The sequence below is a fragment of the Chiloscyllium plagiosum genome, unplaced genomic scaffold (genome assembly GCF_037043375.1).
Source record: "Chiloscyllium plagiosum isolate Xiang-an unplaced genomic scaffold, Cpla_swu_hap1 HiC_scaffold_22, whole genome shotgun sequence".
Lineage (NCBI taxonomy): Eukaryota > Metazoa > Chordata > Chondrichthyes > Orectolobiformes > Hemiscylliidae > Chiloscyllium > Chiloscyllium plagiosum.
This window is the reverse complement of record NW_028270160.1, coordinates 28,210,975-28,234,562: the sequence shown is the minus strand read 5'-3', so window position 1 is coordinate 28,234,562 and position 23,588 is coordinate 28,210,975. Positions and strand designations below refer to the sequence as shown.

At 37.7% G+C, this 23,588-nt stretch overlaps 1 protein-coding gene across 1 annotated transcript in view; it reads right to left on the bottom strand.

Annotated features, from left to right (window-relative positions):
- Positions 1 to 9,652: 9,652 nt before the first annotated feature.
- Positions 9,653 to 23,588, bottom strand: part of sec23ip (SEC23 interacting protein) — a 146,547-nt gene continuing 132,611 nt past the window's right edge. Inside the window, exons 18-19 of the mRNA XM_043712707.2 lie at positions 20,206 to 20,325; positions 9,653 to 13,093 (exon numbers count right to left, since the gene is read on the bottom strand). Of these exons, the coding sequence (XP_043568642.1) occupies positions 20,244 to 20,325 (82 nt within the window). The 3' untranslated portion in view covers positions 9,653 to 13,093; positions 20,206 to 20,243. The remainder of the gene's footprint in view (positions 13,094 to 20,205; positions 20,326 to 23,588) is intronic.

Genomic DNA, 23,588 nt, shown 5'->3' with positions numbered 1-23,588 from the left:
ACCATTGTACTTAGAATGGCATTCACTTCTTTAAAATAGTATCACTGGTTCCTTGAAAGTAAGAGACTTTTTGAGTTCCAACTTTCTTCCCCATTCCAATTTTGTAAAGCCTTCTTACAAGGATATTTTCCTAAACTTCATTCCTGAGACATGGACATCACCGACATTGTCCTTGAAAAGGTGTGGTTGAGCCACCTTAGTTATACAGAACATTGGTGGGGCCCCTTTTGGAGAAGTGTGTACAGTTCTCGTCACCCTGCTATAGGAAGGTGATTATTAAATTGCAGAGGGCACAGAAAACATTGCCCTGATGTCACTGGGACCACAGGGCTTGAGTTATAAGGAGTGGTTGATCACCTTTTTCACTGGAGCGTAGGAGGCTTAAGGATAACCTTACAGAAGTTTATAAAATCATGAGGGGCTTGGATAGGATAAATAGCCAAGGTCTTTTCCCCTGGGGTAGGGGAGTTCAGAACTAGAGGGCATAGGTTTAAGGTGAGAGGAGAAAAATTTAAAATGGTCCTGAGGGGCAACATTTTCCATACAGAGGTTGGTGCATATATGGAATGAACTGCTAGAGGAAGTGATAGAGACAGGTACAGTTACAAGACTTCAAAGACTTTTGGACAAGTACACGAATAGGAAAAATTTACAGGGATATGAGTCAAACGCAGACAAATAGGATTAGTTTAGTTTGCAAAATCTGGTCGGCATGTACAAGTTGAACCAAAGGGTCTGTTTCCATGCTGTATGGCTCTATGTCATAGCAGTTTGGTGTTGGCTAAATGGTTTGTGAGGCAATTTCAGAAGATAGTTAAGTGTCAACCACATTGCTGCAATCACATGCAGGCTAAACTGGGCAAGGATGGTAAGATGCCTTTTCAAAATGACTTCAGTGAGCCAGATGGAGTTTTTCCAACAATCTGGTTGGTATGTGATCAATGCTACTGATACTAGCACTTCATTCCAGATTTACTAAATGAAATGAATCCTAACACTCTGGCTGCCATGGTGAGATATGCCCAGCCCTCTGGATGAATAGTCCAGTAACATAACCACTGTGCTATTGTGCCCACCATCTGCTTGGCAGCATACTTCCTATCAATGTGATTTGTGCTTGGAATAGGGTTTGTAATGTACCACTTTGTCACAGAACCTTCAGATAAGAAGCAATTAAAATATCCAGCATTTACATTTGCCACCATATTTATCAAAATAATTTGGAACTAAGGTGACACAACAGAAAACACATTCAGAACCAAAAAGGAAGTTGAAAAAGCTCTACAATTTTCCCAGTCTGAGTAGATTTACTTCTAGAAAGTATAGTACATGATGTTATCTTATGGTGAGTTATTGAGATTCACTCTTCAGATAAATTGCATAGCATTCTAAGCATTCCTGCTTTAAAGCTTGACAAATGTGGAAATGATGCATTTTTAATGTGAAGGGGAGAAGGTTCTAAGGGAGATAATCCCACCTTCCTGTTAATTTATCAGCAACTGGTTTAGGAGCAGATTTATGTAACGTTTCATGAATCATTAATACATTTAAAATTTATTCAAGGTTATTGCTGACATACATTTACCAGTTGAAAAAGCCTGCATTCCTGATCCATAATCCATTCACAGAAAATGCACCATCCCAATGAATTTTCTTTACAAACAAAACTTTATTGATAAGGACCTCCCTCCACCATCAGGTCTCAACTTTTGGCAGCAGCAGGAAGTTAGGGTGCACTGAGCAACACGACTGGGAGAAGTTGATACATTGGAATGAGATTGACAACCGCAAAATGTAGCATTGTACCAAGGATAGCAACGGTGCCTTTTAAAGGGCTGTAGCTGATCCACATGCAGGAAATACATATTCCTATTGTTGAGCAAAGAATACACCCTCCGAGCTACTCACCATTCTGACTTGGAAATATGTTACTTTTCCTTCAGGGTCATTGCATCAAAATCCTGGAATTCTTTCCCAGCATCATTATAGGTCTATGTATAACACATGGACTGCAGCGGTTCAAGAAGGCAGTATCACTACTACTCGCCACTACCCTCTCAAGGGTAACTTGTTATTCCTTCACATTGGACAGAATATTTAAAAAATAACAAAGAATTACAAAAAGATTAATAAAGAGGAAAAAAAATTAGAGTACAAGCAAAATCTAACCAAAATAGAAAACAGATAGGAAAGGTTTCTTCAGATATTTGAAAAAGAATAGAGGCAACTGACTGTGTGGAGTTTGCACATTCTCCCCGTGTCTGCGTGGGTTTCCTCCAGGTGCTCCGGTTTCCTCCCACAGTCCAAAGATGTGCAGGTCAGATGTGAATTGGCTATGCTAAATTGCCCGTAGTGTTCGGTGAAGAGGTAAATGTAGGGGTATGGGTGGGTTGCGCTTCGGCGGGTCGGTGTGGACTTGTTGGGCCGAAGGGCCTGTTTCCACATTGTAAGTAATCTAATCTATCAAAGTAAGTGTTGGTCCAATCAAATTTGGATATGGGTAATTGGTAATAAGGGACGGAGTAACTCAAGAAAATTGTAATTACAAGGGAAATAGTAATGATTAAATTGTTGAAACTGTAAGTTGACAAGTCCCCAGGTTCTGATGGACTTCATTTCTGGGTTTTAAAATAAGTCACTAATGAAATAATTGACGCATTGATTTTAATTTTCCAATATTACCTGGGGATGGGTCCCTCAGACTTGAAAATAGTTAAAGTAACACCTGCAGTCAAAAAGGTAGCAAGGCAAAAAGGAGGAAAGTACAGAAAATATTAGAAGCTAGTACTAAAACATTATAACAGGGTATTTTGATAAGCTCAAGGCAACACAGTTTTGTCAAGGGGAAATCAGGTTTAACTAATTTATTGGTGTTCTTTGAAAAAGCAATTTGCGCTGTAGCTAAAGGGGAATCTGTGGATTTATTTTACTTTGATTTAATAGAAGACATTTGATAAGAAGACTGGTTGGCTGATAGGAAGCAAAGAGTACAGATAAATGGGTCTTTTTCAAGTCAATAGGATATGACTAGTAGTGTCCCATAGGGACCTGTACTGGGATCTCAGCTCTTTACCATCTATATAAATGGCTTGGATGAAGGCACCAAAGATATTGAATTAATACCTGGAAGGAGTGGATTGCCTAATGAGGAAAGGCTCTATCCTGATTTGAAAATATATTGCCTGTTTCTTCACTGCTGCTGGGTCAAAGTCCTGGAATTCCCTCCCTAAGAATGTTGTGGGTCTATCTAAAGCACATAAACTGCAGCAGTTCAAGAGGGCAGCTCATCAGCACGTTCTCAAGGGCAACTAGGGACAGGTAGTAAATGCTGGCCTGCTAGTGGTGTCCCCATCCCAGGAGTAAATAAATCTCTTGTTCCTTGTTTGTAACTAAAAGTGGTCCAGCCAACCAGGCCGACATCTCATGTATGAACTAAAAAAAGTCAATGAAAGATTGAGCAGGTTGGTATAGCATTCACTGCAACTTAAGATTAAACTTGTTAAAATTAGTATGATTCAGAGAGAGTGGGTACTGATTGGTTCCCCTGTCATAAACACTGGTCCTTATAAGACAGTTATGTTTTCAAGTGTCTCTTTTAATTCAAGGTAAAATAGAGTAGTATAGAGAAGGTGAGAAAATGTGCAAGTGTCAACATGGAGACAAGCTATGCTTTATATCTGCACAGAAACAAGCCTATGTGACCTGCTTATTATGGAAACAAAACTCAAGTCATAAATTATATTAAGGTGTAATTTTTAACACACCAACAGGAAAATTGGAAGCAGGCAATGTTCCCTCCAAGCTGCCCGCCTGGAAAACTCTGCACACGTCAGTCACATGCTATTTCTATAAGTTTCCATGCAGCTTAGTCCCTGGTTCTAGCCTGACTGCAGTCCTTCTCTCACTGTTGCAATATACAGCGGTACAAATAGTATTTAGCAGGCGGGTCAGGTAAAGTGTTTTGAAAAAGTGCAGCAGTCACTTTAACAGTCCTTCATTTACAAATATTCCTTTTTTCAAATCAATCCTCAATCTAAGACAGAAAAGTTACAAAAAAAGTCTTTCCAACATTTCACCTGAACATTGATGGAATGGAATCCTCTTCAGTTGATGACCTTTTCAGATTGATGACATGGCATTGTCAAAGTAATGTGGGTGCCAATAGCATTTGGCATCTCGGGAAGACAGAGACGGTGAAGAATCTCACAGTCTGAGTTGTTTATCTCTCCTCATAGCAGCAATAGGATATAAAGAGCTAAGCTATGGAGAAAATGGCACCAGTAACATTGCAAATACAATTATGCATTGAAGAGAGAGAGATTAAAATGAGCCACTGGCATAAATATTGGAAATGTAACCTGGCGTTGTTAGATTTTTAACTTTGTCCACCCTGTCTAACACCGGCACCTCCACATCATAAACATTCTACAGCTGTGATCTTGATGGCCACCAGGTCAGGATTATCACCCAGTGCTTCTGATTCCAAGTCCTGCTCTAGCAGATAATATAGTTTGACAGTGAGGGACTAGGAAATCCTAAATCAACCAGTGCATTGTCTTTCAGACAATTGAAAACAATGATACTGAGGCCTGTAGATGTGGGTGCTGACATTCTCCTCTGCTTCCTGGATCGATCTTTAGTTGCTGACTGTCACCCTGGAGGCTATGCAGTATGATTTGTTTTTCCTGGGTATGCTGAAAAAGCTGTAATCATCGTCTCATTCTACGTTGTCAATATAGCAACACCTCGCTGCTTTTATACTCTATTTCACTTACAGTAAACATCAATGTTCCATTTGCCTCCTAATCAATTACTGACTGCACCTGATGGTATTATGATTTTCTAAACATCTTATTATCTGCTCAATAATAGATTCCATCTTTTTTCCCCTGAGAAAGATGTTAAATTATAATTTTTTTTGCTTTCTGTTTCTCTCCTTCCTCAACCATAATTGCTATATTTGCAGTTTTCAAATCTGCTTGAACCTTTCCAGAATCTGGGGAGTTTTGGAAGATTACAACCAACACATTAACTTTCCCTGAAGCCATTTCTTTGTGGACTCTATAATGCAAGCCACCTGATCCAAGGACCTTTTAGCCTTTAGTTATAATAGATTTCCCAGTAACTTTTCCAAGATGCTTGTGATTGTTTTAAGTTCATCTTTCTCCTACCACTTGATTTTCAAATATTCTTGGGATCCTTTTTGTGTTTTTAATAGTGAAGAAAGGTGTGAAAACCTGTTCAACACTTGTATACTTTCTGTTTTTAAGAAAACATTATTAATACTCTAGTCTCATCTACTTAGGGGAACAATGTTCACATTAGTTTATTTTTTCTTTTAAAATTCTTGTAGAAATTCTTACTATCTGTTTTTATATTTCTTGCTTTCTCCCATACTCTACATTCTTCCTCACTTTTCCATTTTTTTTGTCAGTTTCTAAAATCTAATAATCTTTGCATCTACCACTATTTTTGTTTATTTTCCATTTCAATTTGATGCTAGCCTCAAATTCTTTTGTTAAGATAGGACGGTCCAATGTTTACATAGTGTTCTTTATCAATGAACTATCCCTTTACTGAGAATTATGAAATACCTTTTTTAAATGTGTGCTATCACTTCTGCCCGTTAGCTAATTTTGTGGTCATAAATTTAATTAGAGCCATTTAAAGGAACACTCATCCTCAAATTTAATGATATCACTGCTTTCTTTAAGGTCTTTAATATTAGGTCATTCATTAACTCTCTCTCATTACATATTCCAAAGTCCAAAAGAATTTGCATTGCATTTCACATTTAGAGTCATAGATAGAGTCATAGAGATGTACAGCACGGAAACAGACCCTTTGGTCCAACCCGTCAATGCCGACCAGATATCCCAACCCAATCTAGTCCCACCTGCCAGCACCCGGCCCATAACCCTCCAAACTCTTCCTATTCATATATCCATCCAAATGCCTCTTAAACGTTGCAATTGTACCAGCCTCCACCACATCCTCTGACAGCTCATTCCATACACGTATCACCCTCTGTGTGAAAAGGCTGCCCCTTAGGTCTCTTTTATATCTTTCCCCTCTCACCCTAAACCTATGCCCTCTAGTTCTGGACTCCCCGACCCCAGGGAAAAGACTTTGTCTATTTATCCTATCCATGCCCCTCATAATTTTGTAAACCTCTATAAGGTCACCCCCTCAGCCTCCGACGCTCTAGGGAAAACTTACTGCTTTAAGAAATGCTTCTAGATTTACTCAAAGAATTCAACTCCCAGGTGATCATTGTCAATCTGATTTGTCCAATCTGTAATAAGCGTAAAATCACTCATGATTATTGTATTATCTTCCTCAGAAGCCCCTTTTCTTCTTGCATACTCTGTCCAACTGTCTAGCTAATACAAAGGGCCTTAGAAAGTACTCTCACAATTGACTTCCTATCTTTGCTATTTCATATCTTTACCTAACCAATCCTCTGTCTTGATCTTCTGAACTATGTTGAGCTCTCACTACTACTGAATGTCATAGTTAATTAACAGATCTATTCCAGTACCTTTTCCTAGATTATTGACTTTCTGAAATGTCAAACACCCTTGAATATCTAGATCCCAGGCTTGGTCACTTAGCAACCATGTCTCTGAAACGGCCATCAGGTCAGAAATATTTATTTCTATTTGTGCTATCAATTCATTTATTTTGATATGTGTTAGTTGTCTGTATTCAGATTCAGAGCCTTTAATTGGTCTTTTTAACCATTATTGCAATCTCTGGTCTTATTCACTGATCCACTCTTGAGCTTATACATGCTATCCTTTCCCACCAGACTCTGGTTCGTATTACTCCTTTGATTACTATGCTCTATTGCAATGCCCTTTCTTTTAACTTAAAATTTCCCTTCACGTTATCTCTATTCCCCCCGATCATCTTCTCTACTGCCCTATCGTTAAGGATTCACCAGAACACTTGGATCTAGTAGAAATAAACTGTTCTAACAGTATAGCGCCCACTTTGTCCATTTCTGGCCCCAATGTACTCAACACAAAGGAAGGCACAGATGCTCTTGCTGTATAAAACTCTTGGGACAGAATCGATGGTGAGTTTGGTGATGGAATATATTCAGGAAGGTGGCAGCTGCAGATCCTGCTGCTTTTCCATTTCTGCCCTAGTTCAGTCTGTGGTAGGACCATGGATAACAGCCTTCTCACTTGGCTGCTGGCTTCCTACTCACCTAAGGGTCTCAACTAATATCCACTGAATAGCCTCAACCAGCAGGAGATTGGGGTAATTACTATGCAGGAAGACTGAAAAGCAAACACTATGGGGTTTATAACCAGGTGGAAAGAAATCAAATTCTGGTTTAAGTGGAAGAAATCATTTGCCTTAAAGTCATGTTTACACTTGGATCTCCAAGCTCCTCTATTGACCCTCAGCATCTATTTCCCTTCTGCAAAAGTTTTTGGGATATTTACTGAATTAAAACATTACATAAAAGCAAGGATATGGCTTGTCTCATCAATTAATGTTAACAATCCTCATGCTTTTCACTTGCTCCCTTAACCAAATATCAAATTAAAATACTCAAGTTATCAATTAAAATTCCTGTAGCCTCCTGTACCATTTAACTTTAACAATTACAAGTAATAATAAATATCTATCATTTGAGCATTAGCACTTTCAACCCTTACTGTAAACAATTAAAAATCTATCCCTTCACAATAAGACTGAAATTAAACTTTGTATTTTAGTTTACTGAGACATCATAATTGCTTTCCTCATTTAGTCTTAGTGCGACACAATCCCTGCTCCCACAGTGCTATACCCACCAAACGTTCCTTCTGGTTTTCCATGTTAGCTGATACTGTTAAAAGTCTACCCACTTTATCAAACTGCCATCATTCCATCTCAAAAAAAACCTCAACCTCTGCCTTTGTAAATTACCTTCCTGTTGCCAAGCTTCCTTTCCTATCCAATGTATTGAATAAGTCACTTCCCAAATATATTCCCATCTTTGTACAATTCCATAGTCTTGTTTGTCCTCGAGTGCATTACCTCACACATTTCCTGGTTGAATTCCTTTTGCCATTATTCTCCCCATCCAAGTTGCAAATTCTAAAATTGAGCCATCCTATGAATGGCCAGCAAGCCACTCATTCAAGGGCAATTTGTGATGAGCAACAAATGCCTTCCCAGTGAAGCCTGTATCCCATGAGAGTTTGGTGGATAAAAAGAACTATAAAATGGAAAAAGTGAAAATTAAACTTACAAGGTTTGTACCAGAATTGAAGAATTGCAGCTCAGAAAGATTGAACAGATTGCAATTTCTTTTCAACTCACTGAATTTAGCTTCCTGACGTATCCACTTCTTTTCGAACCATCCCATATTAGCTCAAATTCTTTGGTACTCTATTCAGAGTCTTTGCCCTCTTTTGTTGCCTTTAAAGTCCTTCTGAAAATCCCTCATTTAAACTAAACATTGATTGAATCACTATTCCCAATTGGGATACTTTTGTACATCAGTATACGCTCAGGTTTTAAATAGCTCTTTTACTTTCTGCTAATTATAACCTTCAATAGCATTTTTATTCTTCCATAGGATATAGGCATTACTGACAAAACCAGCATTCACTGCCCCAAATTGCTTTAAATTAAATGGCTTGATGAGCCATTTCAAAGAGCAGAAAAGAGTCAATCACATGACTGTGATTTGGCTTCACACATAGGCTGATCTGGTGAGGACAGCATCTTTCCTCCCTTAGTGAACCCAATGGAGTTTTTATGACAATTGATAATAGTTTCATAGTCACCATTACTGAGACTAGTGTTAATTTTCAGATTTCATCAATAGAACCCATATCCCCAGAGCACAAACCTGGGCCTTTGGACAATCCACACAGTGGCATTGCTACCATCTCTCCTTTTGTGTGTTTAAACAACACTAGGAACATTAATTTAGACACATCAGGGTTGAATTCTACGTTCAGACAGCAGTGCTCAATCTTTACTTTCTAGGCTTTTCTTGAATGAAAAATAAAGTTTGCCTACTTGGGGTAAAATGTGCACAGCATGTTAATAAGGCTGAAATTTTCAGGATTATACAGATTTGAACTTTCAAGTTACATGAATTATATATTTTTATTTGAAAAGAAAGCTCTTTCATACAAGCACTGGCAGTCTTACATAGGGAAGTGGGTGACTGAATTCCTTCCATCAATGTCAATCTTTGAATTACTTATGATTTGTGAATGTGTTCTCCGAATCTCCCTCAACAGTTGAAAGCAAAGGTGCCCTGCTCCAATTGAAAGATGTTCGCCAAAATGAGAGATGTTGGAAATGCTCTGCAAATTAATCAGCTTCCATTCGAGAAGGAACGCTTAGGAATTTGAGCCTGATCCCCAACCAAAACCTTCACTGTTTCTTTCTTGTCAGATGCTGTTGGGCCTATTATACATTCTCTCTATTTTTGTTTTTCTTTCAAGGTTTTCAGGATTCTAATTTTTTTTTAAAAGCCTATCCTCCTATGCCGGCAAACAAAGGTGAGGTCCATTAATGATTCCAAAACTGAAATATATACTAAAGAACGACAACTGCAGACCCTTTTCAATGTTCAAGTGTTGATGAAAATTGACTCTTGAAGTCATTAGGAAACCATTTTCTAAGCACAGAAGACAGCAAAGAATCTATATTTATTTTACAATTGCAATAAATTACATCAGAGGCTGGTTAACAGACGTTACTGCAGTTTCAACGTTGTTTCAGCAGTATCTGCACTTATAATCTTTGAAAGTTGTCAAGATCGGCACACACTTCCTTTCCCATGTTCATTTATACTTCAATCTCATGTTCAGGCCTTCTCAAAGTTGACCATTCTTTTTTTATTTTAAGTAAAGGGGATGTCTGGGTTAGACAGGGCATACAATGTCTTGGCCTAAGCAAAGTCACAGCAAGTAAATTCACTTCCTTTTCATTAATTATCTTGTACTACATAATGTTGCCAAGAACACTGCATCTTTGAAATTAGCTTGAAGTAATCAGATAACTTTCATTTCTTGAAAATCACAAATAAAAAAGTTGCTTGTCGTGACAAGCTTGAAACTTATGATTTTTCTTAAAAGTCTGAATAAAGCCAATCAGTTGGCATTTAGTAGTAAAGGTTTTGTGAGAGAAAAGGTAGACAAGACAAACTTGAGGAATGGGCTTGGAGCTTCTTTTGAAAAAAAGATATGAATACAAACAGAGGAACCCATGTACCAGGTCCAGCGATTAAGTCACAATTAATTCAATGGTACAATCAAATAGTCTACTTTTAGGGAAAGAGGGGTAAGGTTCTCCTGTGAAATCTCTGTAAATCTGTGGTTATTGATTTGATTCTTCAGTGCTGTCTTACTAGAATGAAGAGTAAAAACCAAAAAGAGAAAAGTAGAGTGGGTTAAGCTTTACATTCTGATAGCAACTTTGCAGTAAATACCCTTAGGCAGTGAAAATATAGAAGCACAATGTAATGAGAAAGTAGAGCTGCTGTATAGGAGAATTCCTATTTATTTTTTTTTACCAGTTTGTTTTCCAAAACTCTGAGCAAAGAACTGATTGCCACCTTAATATGGAATATTCTTGCAGAAGTCCAGTAAAACACTTCAACTTGCTCTACCTCCAGAGAGCACGGTCTTAATAGCTCAATAAGCAAAACACAGGACCTGAATACCAAACAGGCAAAAGAAATTCACAGAGGAATTCTCCTAAGCTTTGATATGTCACATTCTAAATTGAGAGCTGTTCTATCATTATGAATCCAGTCAAAAGAATATCCAAGTTCCACAAATGGTGATCGCTGTCATTTATATTTGCAGCTGTCATTTATCCTTGCAGGTTGGAGACTGTAACAGGATTCTTGGCATTGAAGTAGGAATTATGAATCAGTTCAATGGTGAATGCTAAGAAAATAATTTGTTCCTACAATGCTGACAGATGGTGTACATTTAAATTTACTCAATGCTCACCTGAGACAAGAAAATCATCAATTGGAGTTATTTACAATTTGGCCAAAACTAAAAATATGCTTCCTGTTGTATAAGAATCTCATTATTTAGGCAAATTGCTACATTTTCAGCAAGGCTGTCTTCATTTTTTCAAATGAGGTTTTGTTCTCTATAACAAATACACCAGGGTCATCACAAACAAAGGTTTAAATAACATTTCCAGCAGAAATCATGCAGTTCTTATTTTCTCATTACTTGGCACAATCACTTCGAATGGCAAAACAGTACAGGATAATCTGAGACACAATATGGTCAAATATCCTGAATACAAAGTTTTACAGCTTTACTTGTTTCCCTTTCTCTTCCTTAATAAATGATGCAGTATTGACAAAGTAAAATAAAAACGATACCAGTTGCATGCCAAGTTTATGTGACCTTCAACTTGCAGGATGTGGTAAGTGCAACATAATCCTATATACATACACAAAACCTAACAACAACAATGTCCAGATAGCTGTCTCATGTTTGACTCCTGGAGAGAGAAGGGACTGACATGTGCAGGGAAATTTAGAAGCAGTGTGCTACCAAAGTAAGGGGCTGGTGTTTGCATGTTTCGAGCCATACTTTCTTCCCCAGGATCTTTCATGTTCTATACTAACTTGAAATGTATCAACATAAGGTAAAGCTTTACTCAACAGAACACATTTAGCACCAAATACACTGATTGATTGTCTGAAGAAATATTTACTTGCATCTCTCAAGAGTTTAGCAAAAAAAATCTGCATTTTGAAATCATCTGGATATAACACTGCCAAGGGTTTTGTTTCACATCCGGCAAGTGACTGGCATAGTAAGAGGGGAAAAGGAGGTTAGTCAAAGTTTGGTAAAAGAGAAGACAAGGGTGACTTAAAGGTCTCTTCATAGCCCTGATATTAAATTTCCCAGTTGATTAGTTATATTATCCATACTGTAAAACAAAATGACCAGTAAGCTTAACTACATAACTAACGAGCAGTATATTCTGTCTAATTAGGTCCAATGACAAAATTCCATCAGTGATTTTCAAAGCATTGATCACAATGCAAGTTCTTTATTTCATTACAACTCTCTGCATTTGATACCATTGGAAAAATCCAATGCCTTAACAGAGAACACCGTCAAAGCTTATAAAACCCAAAAACATCTCATATATGGCAGCATCAACACCATGGCTTGAAGCAGCTATTACTTGGATTTTATGGAAAATTGAAAGTCAATAAAGTCCACCTGAAAGTTTTCAATGGTGTGTTGAAACTGCACAAATCAGTTTGATACATTGGTGTACTGTATTCCAAAAAATCTTACTGTCATTACACTGTGGTGGATCTTAAAAAAAAAAGAACAGATGGTCTCTTGGAAGGGTATAGAGCTCCAACAAACATTATAGTTAGACAAGTTGTAAATTAATTTTGTAACTAAAGTGTTAATTTTTGCAGCTGAGGAGTGCCGTACATTCAAAGGATGCCTCTTGAATTCACAGTGTGCAATCATTGTTGACGTCAGAATATTTACTGAGTACATGAGCCAGTAAACAATTAATAAAAACTAATATTTTGCAAGTTAATAAATGAAATATATATTTAAAAATGCATAACATTTGGCAGGAGCATGGTTGGCCTCATTCATGGTACAACCGTGTAAACCCTAATTATTCACTTGTCTGAAGCAAGCCACTGCAGATTAAGGAAATTAATTCTATGAATGGAATGAGTTAACAGATCAGGAGAGAATAATTCATATTTCATCAGCTCAACCAGGCAAGCAAGTACCCTGAAAACAATATTTAAGTGATCTTAGGAGACTAATGAATATTGTTTAGTTAGCAAATAAATCAGAACAGAAGCTTTCTCAAAGGATCAGTTTCACTGCTTCATTAATTTAACACAAGATACTTCTGAACTAGTGACAATCAAACAGAGTTACAGTTTTTCAAAGCAAGATTTTTTTTCCTTTAGAGTCAGTTGCTTGTATTGTCGAATAATTGCAGACTGTATAAATACTGTCATCCCAGGAGGAAGATCAGATACAACTACTGGTCTCATTCACAGGTCTAAATTTGTTGTTTCAACAGAGCTGATGATGTATCAGATGATCTGCCAAACAAAAAAAAAAGCAGCATATTAAAAGAAGTCAACTTGTCCGTAAAATAGTGCACAGTTAATGTTTTATACCAGGCAGGAATGCATAAACTAACAAATGATTCCTACTTTAGTCAGTAGTGCAGTATTGCAATTGCTGGTTGAGAATTCCACAATTAAACCATTTATGCCATTAGATTGTAATCTCCCATAACCAGTCAAATTTATAAGACTGAGAAAATAAGCAAAGACATCAAGACAATTCTTGCATTAAAATTATCAGCTCCCAATTGCATAACTAGATAATTTTAATCATAGCTAAATCATGAACTAAAACCATTAAAAACAAATTTACATCATGCTATGGCACTTGTACTTTGGAAATTATGTTTCCAAGTGTGTTAAACTGGGCAGGGTCCAGTGCAATCACTGGTCTTATAATGTTTCCTTGAGCTTCTCAGATATCTATAGTTAAAAATGTTATCTAAGCTATATTACAAGAATCCTTTGTACCAACACAATGGAGGATGATTTCTAAGTGGCGATGTTCTTGAAGACATCTAGAAACAGCTGAGTACACACAATGCAAGTACCAATTAAATCCTTAAATTGAAGGATGTCACTAAACATGGTTATGTTGCAAGGTGAAAAGATCATCTCCCAAAGATGAATTTGGTTCCTGCTTGCTCCTACCAAGGTTTTTAGATGGGTTTGTTGGGGCAAATAATAACTGGGCTCCCAGAATATGGCAGTTTTGTCCAGGTATTCATTAAGTTATCCATATTCTGGTCAATATCTATTCCTCAATCAATATCATAAGACAGATTATCTGGTGGTCATGATCAATCACAGTCAGGTTGTTGGCTTCATTAATTCAAAATAGTGCTGGAGATATTAGCCTGTGATGCCAACACAGCACAATGGTTTCACGGAATAAGACCAGTGATTGCACTGGACCCTGCCCAGTTTAACACACTTGGAAATATAATTTCCAAAGTACAAATGCCATAGCATGATGTAAATTTGTTTTTAATGGATTTAGTTCAAAACTGCCAAATAGGTGCCAATCTTGGCATTTTGCAATAAGGCAGACAACCGAATGGCTTGTTGATCATTCAGGGCACCTCTTTAAATTGTTCCGAAATTAAATCAGCAGTCCCAAGCATGTCGTATGAATTATCGCATACACTCACAACACAATGGTGTTAACTATCAACATTAATTTAAACCAAGAAAGATTTGTTCATCAACTTTCCAAACTCAAAAAGCAGATTTGCAAGTAGTTCTCTTTCAGTTAGTTGACTTGAAATGGGTGAACATAAAAGAAGAATATTGAAGCTTTCCAAGGAGGTAACTAATGTATGGAAACAGAAAACTCACAACAAGCAGCGTCCTACCAGTAGTTTTGAGGATGATAATTACCTGAATTTCTTTGGCACTGGCTCAATTTATTCACTCTAGATAGAGAGAAGGGGGACAATTTCTCCCATGTTTGTCCTTTAGATGCCTTGTAACTTTGGTACAAACAATGCACAAAGTCTTTCGCTCTGATCCAGGCTGGAGAAAACTTCAAAGGCTCTGAGCCACAACCTGGTAGTCAGTCATTTCATTACAAACAAGCTTTAAGTTGTAAGCGCTTCGAGCTTGCAACAACCCAAGAAGATTTTCCAATGCGTTAAGTGCTCCCTTTCACCTGGAAGACTGTTTTAGCTTATCAACAGACTTTAGTTACAATTGGAAAGTGTGGATGATGTATTTCTCAAAAATAATAGGATATTAAAGTCACCTCTAATTCGCAACTGTCATTTGTGGTTGAGTTCAACTGATCCCAACTGAGGCTCAGAACCTAACCTGGATGCTTCGGGATCTGCTTGGCTTACCTAATCAACAACTTGTTGATTTACATTATTGACATGAGCATGCTGTAGCCCCATAACTATCAAATATTTCTTCTGGTACTCTGACATTTGGAGATCCCTGCAACATGGGGTCTTTACTAATGTAGTGCATGTACTATAGGTTTTGACAATTGTAGAAGTTCTACCTCAGTTTGTCACAATCTCTGTAGAAACTAACAGTTTAAACAGAAATTTGAATTTTCAGTTATTTTCTGAAAGGAAGACACTTCAAGATTTCACATTATGAGAGACCTTCTACTCTATCAATGACTAAAGAAAAAAATCACTCATTAAACAATCTTCATTTTGTATGCAACATACACTTCAAACCACCTGGCAGATTTGCCCCTTTCTAATTGTACTGACAACCCCAACTGTTTAATGTTGCTCAGTCTCCTTATTAGACCCACCACTTTTAGAATCAATTCAAAGAGTTTTACAGTTCCCATTAGCCTATTTCTGTTTCTTCCTTCCCAAATACTGTACTGTCATTCACCCAGTATATTTTAGTTGTGCAGGCTCTCTAAGTTCAGCTGGGTGAAACCTCAAATTGTGTGTTAACTCCTCACAAATAATGTTGTTAGTCTAGGTTTGAGCTTCCATCATCATTCTGGATGGTGAACGATACAGTCAACATTTTCTCAAGGTGCAGACCTGGCCAATGTTTATACTTCTGCTTTCCCTCGACCAGTCGGCTTGCAGAGGGCTATTTGTAATTTTGGATCACTTCAGACCGAAACTACAAACGGCTCTCTGCAATCTCTCTGGTTTTAGTAGAAGCTGACCTTAGAACAGTTGCCTCTATACTCCTCAGCATGACAAAAGGAACTAGTTTTTTATCCACGTAAAAATGGTAATCAAGTATCGCTAATTATCAATTTTTAGGAAGAAAATGACTAGATGCTGATAAAATGTTTTTAATGTTGTCCCCCAGATGTTAACATCTGCTGTCTAACCTTTCAATAATGCAAATTAATTCCCCTTTGGTCCATCTACTAAACCATCAGGTTTACGGTCATACAGACTTAAACCCAGGATTCCTTTCATTTGAACTACATTTGAAAATACAGCCTAAAACCATGATAACCTCCTAAAGCAAAAGATATATCTTCAAAGGACAGGTTTGAGCAACAAATGGGCAAGAATGGGGCAGGTTGTCAGGTAGACAAGGGGCTTGTGGGCAAGTTATAAGATGGCAATGCAGCAGTTAGGCAAGTGGAGAATAGTGCTAGATAGCTGAAGGCAGCGAAGCGTGCAAGTGTTTTGAGTGGGTTGAAAGATCAGTGGGGAACATTGTCGGTTTGGGTGGAGTGGTTGAGGGGATGGGCCTTGGGTCTCTGGGTGGACGGTGGGGATGCTGTCAGTTGCATTGTGTCAGGTCTGGCAGGGGTGGGGTGGGGGGTTCAGGGATGGTGTGTTGCATCCAAAACATGGTTGCATCAGAGGTGCTATGAGCTCTGGGATTGCAGTGTGTGGTGCTGCAGGTTTTGGGGTGCACAGGGTCTGTGGAGAGGAAGTTGAGGAGAATCAGTGTTGAGGTGGGTTTCAGCTTAATAGTTACCCAGGACATGGAGCAGGTTTTAATCCTCTAACGTTTTCTGGGTAGTTATCAAGTGTGTCAAACCACAAAAATCTCAACTCTAACCGGAAATGGGAACTTTGTGGACCGTTTCCGACACCAAGTAATTTCCTAAAGAAATTCCAACTTCCTGGGCAATTTCCACATGATTCCAATTTACAATTCCAATTTCAAATTCTGCAACACAGAATTTCTGGGCCATTATAATCAGATATCATACACCTGTAATAGATTAAGGTTTAAACATATACAAATCGAAAATAATTTAAATGTTGACGTTCACAACCTTAAGAAGCTGCAAACTGCTTTTATAGACATTGAAGTTTTTTTGAAAGTGAGATTGTTATATAAGGTAATAACCTACAGCCATTTCATCATATTCTATTTACAGAAACTGGTCAAAGCATTTCAACTTTTTAAAAGATCTGTGACTAAAATAGATCGCAAAATCTGTACAAAACAGTGAGTATTTACAAATGAAGATGCTGTTCATCAGAATTTTGGAACACTGATTGATTTATTCTGATTAACTAGAATGTCATTTACTCTGCCTGCATTGGTCAGTCAGGGTGCTAACAACATCAATTAAAATGAATTAATTGAACTTTTCTCTTGTCAAAGGTTAATACCGGTTTAGGAGTCAGCTTTGGCTTAGTGATAATATTTCTGCCTCACAGTCAGTAGGTCACGAGTTGAAGATCATTTTCTGAAACCTCAGCATGTAATGTAAACTGACAGTTCAGTGGAGTACTGAAGTTGTTGATGCATGAGATGATGTGTTAGACCAACTTCTTGTTTGACCTCTCAAGCTGATTTAGCACACATGGCATAGTTTGAAACACAGCAATTATTCTATCCTATTATTCTGGTCAAATATTTATCCATCCACTAACCCTAACAAATTATCTGGTCGTTTATCTCATTGTTGCTTGAGGAATTGTACCGGATTGGCTAAATTGGTTGTAGCATTTCCTTGCAATAGAAACTGTTCTTCCACAGTACTTTGTTTGTTGTGCTACTCAACATCTTGAGGACAGAAAAAACCTGTTCAAATGGGAATGCCTTTTTAAAAAAATAACGTAATATGAATTGTCATTAAAAACTGGATTTATCAAAACATCACTTCATTAATATTCATTGCATTTTGGAATATTTCAAAACCTTCCATTGTTTTTTCATATAAAATATAATAATAGACATCCCATGGATCAATTTCAAAGAGAGGTGGAAATTCATCCCAGCTGGTTCAATCTTTCTTGGAAACTTACAACAGCACATATCATATGACAAATCCACACCCTGAATTACACAATGCATTTTGCTTCCATTGTCTACCTAGATGGTGATCCCAGGTATCAATGTATAAAGAAACACATTCTGACCAACGTTCTCTCTAAGTTGTGCGGCTGTGTGTGGGCAGTTGTGCCTAGCACCCACACCCAGGCCATGGAAATCCACATAGAAAGAAAAAATAGCAGGAACACTGAAACTGACATCAGTTCTGAACTTGCCTGGATTCTCCTCTGTACAGCGAATTTATTTTGAACTGGTCTCTTGATTAAATTTTTCTACACCAATTAATGTCTTAAATGCCTTTACATGGTTTTCTGCTTCTTTTTACATGATTTTCAGGACTTGAATTTTTTTAAAATTAATTTGTGTATGGCTGGCTAAACCAACATTTATTGTAGATGTCTGATTGCCTTGAAAAAATACTGAGTTGCCTTCTTAAACCACTCCACAGTCCATGAGAGGTAGGTTCTTAGAAAGAGGCTTTTCAAGATTTTGAGTCAGTGACATTGAAGGGACAGTAGGAGGGGAACTGCGGATGGGGATGCATCTGTTGCTATCGCCGTTCTATATGGTAGGAGTTATGGGTTTGGAAGGGGTTGTTAAAGCAGCTTGTTTTGTTAATATAGTGTATCTTGTGGATGGTGCACACTGCTGTGCTGGTGTGAATGCTGAAGTTGAATAATTGGGTGCCAATCAAGTGTGTTGCTTTGTTCTGGATAGTGCCAAGCTTCTAGAGCTATACTTGCCTACTTAAGCGGGGAGCATTCCATTACATTTTTTGTGTGTCTTTTGGATGGTGTCAGACTTAGGAGGGGAGTTACTCTCCATAGAATTCCACAGCTCTGACCTACTCTTGTTACCAGAACCAGTCATAGAAGATGGTAGTTAAGGTACAAGGAATCCAGATGAGGAAGACAACTTCAATGTCAAGCTCTACAGCTCTGGCAGAATAATTCAGTACTTTTGAGTAAATAAACAATTGCAGACTGCAATGATCAGGTTTGATAACATTCAAGAGCACTTACTGAGGATGTTAGATAAATCCGTGAAATTGGATTTTGATCACCTTACACAAGAAAGGATATATTTGCTTTAGACATACTACTAAGGTCCATGAGATTGATTGCTAAGATGTGGGATATCTCCACGAGGAGAGACAGAGTTTGACCAGGTCTGTTTCTCCTACAGTAAGACTGTTAAACATGATTTCACTGAACTATGCAATTCTGGTTTGATAAGGTGAACCCTTAGAGGGCGCTGCACCTTGCTAAGTGATCAAATACAAGATCAAAGACTCAGAATAAGGGATTACCCCTTCAGGACTGAGGTAAGGAGAAAGTAAAATTCAGAGAATCTCTGGAATTCTCCACCCAAGAGAGCTGTGGACACTCAGTGGTGAGCACATTCAAAACAAACTCCAACAGGTTTCCAACACAAAATGATTCAAGGGATACAGAAATCAAGTGGGAAACTGACATTAAGGTTCAAAGCAGCCACATTTTACTGTATGGTGGAACAGGCTGAATGCCAAATTCCTTATGCTCATTTTTATTTATTCTTTCATGGGTTGATGGCATCATTGGCAATGCTTACATTTGCTACCCCATTCCAATTGCTCTTTGAGAATAGTGAAGGGTCACAAATAGGATAGACCAGGTAAGGATTACGGATTTATTTCCCGTAAAAACATTAATGAACCAGATGGATTTTTATGAAAAACTGATAGTGGTGTCATGGCCATTGTTAGTGTAACTTGATTTCACTTTTATTTTGATTAATTAGTTTAGCTTGTTAATTAAATTTCATCAGTTGCCATAGTAGGGTTTCAACCTGTTCATCCAGTGGATTAGCCTGGGCCTCTGGATTACTATTCCAGTGAGATTCCCGCTACACCATATCTGTGAGATCTCATCTTTATCCCAACTTTGACAAACTGTTTGTTGATATCTGAAGCAGGCACAAGATCCCATCCTCCCACTTGTTTCTTGAAAATAATATCACTTGTGATGCCGCTGGATAGATAATAGCCATAATCGAACTGCTGTGCAACTTTGAACATCGTGAAACTATGATAAAAATTCCTAAACAGCGTTGACACCACGTCAATTTTGAATTAAACTACTCTGGTAGTTTTCCAGGTGAGCACTCTTGGTAGCTTCTGGTATTTACTGCCTCTACTAGTGTGTGGTACCGATTGAGGTTGTTTGCGTTAGTTTGGGGCCACCAATCCTCCTTTTTCATTGATTTGGACCTTATAGCAACATTCACATCACATGGATGAATGAAAACAAAATGGTATACTGATAATAAAAAGATCAGGTTCAAAAAAGAATGTTAAAAAATGAGCCAAAGCTTACCAATGTTGCTGAGGTAAATACAGCACACTCTGCGGCCATCAATGCTGTGGCTGTTCAGGACTGATGTCCATTGATTTGTAAACCTCTTTAAGAAAGAGCAACGCAGTGTCTTCTGATTCCCTACGGAAATCAAATGTACAATATTAGTATGAGAATTTGACAAATTTATTTTATACAGGGTAAATACTGCATTTTAGCATAAACTGAAATGGTGTTTTCATGGTAATATGGTCTAACTTTCCCAATGATTGACTTTTCTTCATTTGTGTAATCACTATAGACGATCATTTGAAAAAAGAACAACAATTTAGGTCCCAGTTTTTAACAAGCACAATGGGTGACAAACAATTATTCACTGCCTCTAGTGCTAAAAATGATTTACCCAGGCTTGCAGGTGCTGCAGTCAAATTGCTAAACTCATTAGAAGAGTTTACCTTACTCTTGAGATACATTTTAATTGGGCAAACTAAATTTTTGAGCACATTGCATACTTTCCAAAATCATCATCATTTCTATTGTGATTGTGCTTTCTGGGTACGCTTTCTGCTAACTTACTTATGCCAGATAAAAGGTAATCATACAAACAACTGACGTTATCACCTTCAACGATTCAGACGGTAAATGTACCAGGGCAGTGGTCCTAACTTATCTGTTACAACATCAGTGACTGCATTTCAAAAGATATTTCTAGATTTGACATATTTAACTGACTGTAAAGAACTTTTGAGATTATGAAAGGCGCTGTGTAAACTCGTTGCTTGTATTTGGAAGATTCCCATATATCCTTGAAAAGAATCCAACTTGATTTAAATCAGGCACTTGGCATCCTAGAAGGGTGTAGTCCCAGAATTCCCTTTTTAAAAAACAGTAACTGATGGTTGGAAAGTGCATACATAGACATTTGTTAGATTAGGATCACTTGCAGCCTTTGTCAAGTAGGCTACTGAAACTACATATAAGGAGAGGCCAAAAGTAAGATACTGCAGGTGCTGGTATCCTGAATAAAAACAAAAAGCTGGAAATACTAAGCAGTTTGGTAGCATCTGGAGGAAGAGAAATAAAATTAAAACTTCATATTGAGTTCGAACCTTTTAGAGTTTTGATGGAAGCTTTTATGCAGTGAAATGGAGAATGGTAGAAAAACAACCAAAATGAAGATCTGTGAAAGGGCAGATGACAGGAGCATGAACTGTCAAAAGAGTGGATGGGACAGAACTAAAGGGAGTAGTGAGCAGACTTGTACAGAAACAAAAGATGGGTCCAGAAGTGTGAATAGTAGCATAATAAACAGCTGCTGCAGTAAACAATAACAGAAAAATGAGGTAAAAGGTTGACACAAAGAAAATGAACCAAATTCGGGAGCAGAGGTTACAATCCAAAATTAACGAACCCAGTATTGAGTACAGAAGGCTGTAAAGTGCCTAATCAGACACTGAGATTCTGTTTTTGGTGCCTGTGTTGAGCTTTTTTGGAATCAGAGGTTTTAGTGTGAAAGCTAGGTAGAAAATTAAAACAGCTGGTCACTGAAAGCTTGGGTCATCTTTTGGGACCAGATGGACATACTCTGCAAAGTAGTCATGTAAAGCATGTTTGACTTCTTCTATGTAGACAAGAGCACATATATGAGCAGTAAATAGAGTGCACTAGTTTGAAAGGAACACATGAAAATTGCTGTTCAACTGAAGGAGTGTTTGTGGCTTTGGATGATGATGATGATGATAGAGGAGATAAAGAGATAGGTCTTACAACTCTTGTGATCGCATGGCAAGGTGCCTGGGGAAATACATCAGTGGTGTTATTACATGGATCACGATGTCACAAAGGTAAATGTCATTCCAGAAAGTGGAAATCGTAGGAGGGGAAGATGTGTTTGTTGATGGCAATGCTTTGGAAGTGACAGAAAGATTAGAGCCATTGACCTTGTAGTCAATGGATCACCCTCCACCACTGCCTTAATTTAAAAAGGGTAAACATGCTTAAGGCTAACATTTCTACTACAGAAATTAGTGCTCATATCACATTCAGTTGGTTTGGTGTTTTATAGTACTATAAATATTATTTCATGTGGATCTTTGATGGTCATTTATGACAAGTACTCCTTTGCTCACGCAATCTAATGTGCTGACAATGAGACCTGATTATAATCACAATACCAGATACATTACTGATTACTCATACAGACAGCTTGATGTTCCATTTCTTGTCCATGCAATGTCGCCATCAAAAAGATGTGCTCCAAAACTGACTTTTAATGGCATAAAACAGCAGCGTTTGGTCTAGCTAATTTATGTCCAACCTTATCACACTGGCATTAGTCAATGGATTTCCCCACAAATTGCATCTATGCTTGGCCACCACAAGTATGTGCAAACCTCTATATGTGAATATTAAAATTTAAATAAAGATGCACATGGAAGCAATACCAATCCATATACAGCAATTACTGTATAAAATGAAATTTGCCTAGTCTTGCTTAGATATTGGTACAGTAATACCATTGTAGGATAAATCAAACACTTAATGCAAGTATTAGTAAGAGCACAGGGAGAAAGTGAGGACTGCAGTTGCTGGACATCAGAGTCGAGAGTGTGGTGCTGGAAAAACATAGCAGGTCAGGTAGCATCCAAGGAGCAGGAAAATTGAAGTTTCGGGCATAAGCCCTTCATCAGGAAGGGCTTATAGGTCAATTCTTCTGCTCCTCGGATGCTGGCTGACCTGCTGTGCTCTTCCAGCACCACACTCTAGACATGAGTAAGAACACACCAATCTTTGCTAAAATATTACTCTATGCTAAAGGACTTCAGTTCCCCAAGTATGTATATATCCTGTTCTGGCAGACTTCATATAATTTAACCCAGAACTGTTTCATTATGATAGACGAGAATGGTGAAAGATATACAGGCTTACTTTCACAATCCTCTAACACTATTTATGCTGCAGTGTCTTTTGAACGGCATGAGTTTTTCTGTTTCAACTGTACACTCTGTATATAAACAGCAACTACATGTACTATTGATGCAAATATCCAAAGGAGGAAAGAAGAAGACATAATAATTAGAATAGAAAGAAAATCACTAATCTGAAGGAGAATATGCAAAATGAAGAAAAAAAAAGCAGAATGAAAATTAGGCAAAGAATAAATACACAGACAACAAATATTTTAAAATGATGCAACGGCCTCAGTTTATCAACATATAAACCCCATTAAAGTATAGAATACAAAGTAATATTTGACTATTGTTTAGATAATTGCTTGGTACATAGATTTCAAACCCATGTGCAGTTTTCTCCACTAACAGAATGCTGTCATCATGCCAAAAAGATGCTTTGGTGACCTCACATATGCATAATGTATTGTATGATTCTCAGTGCTGGTGATTCCA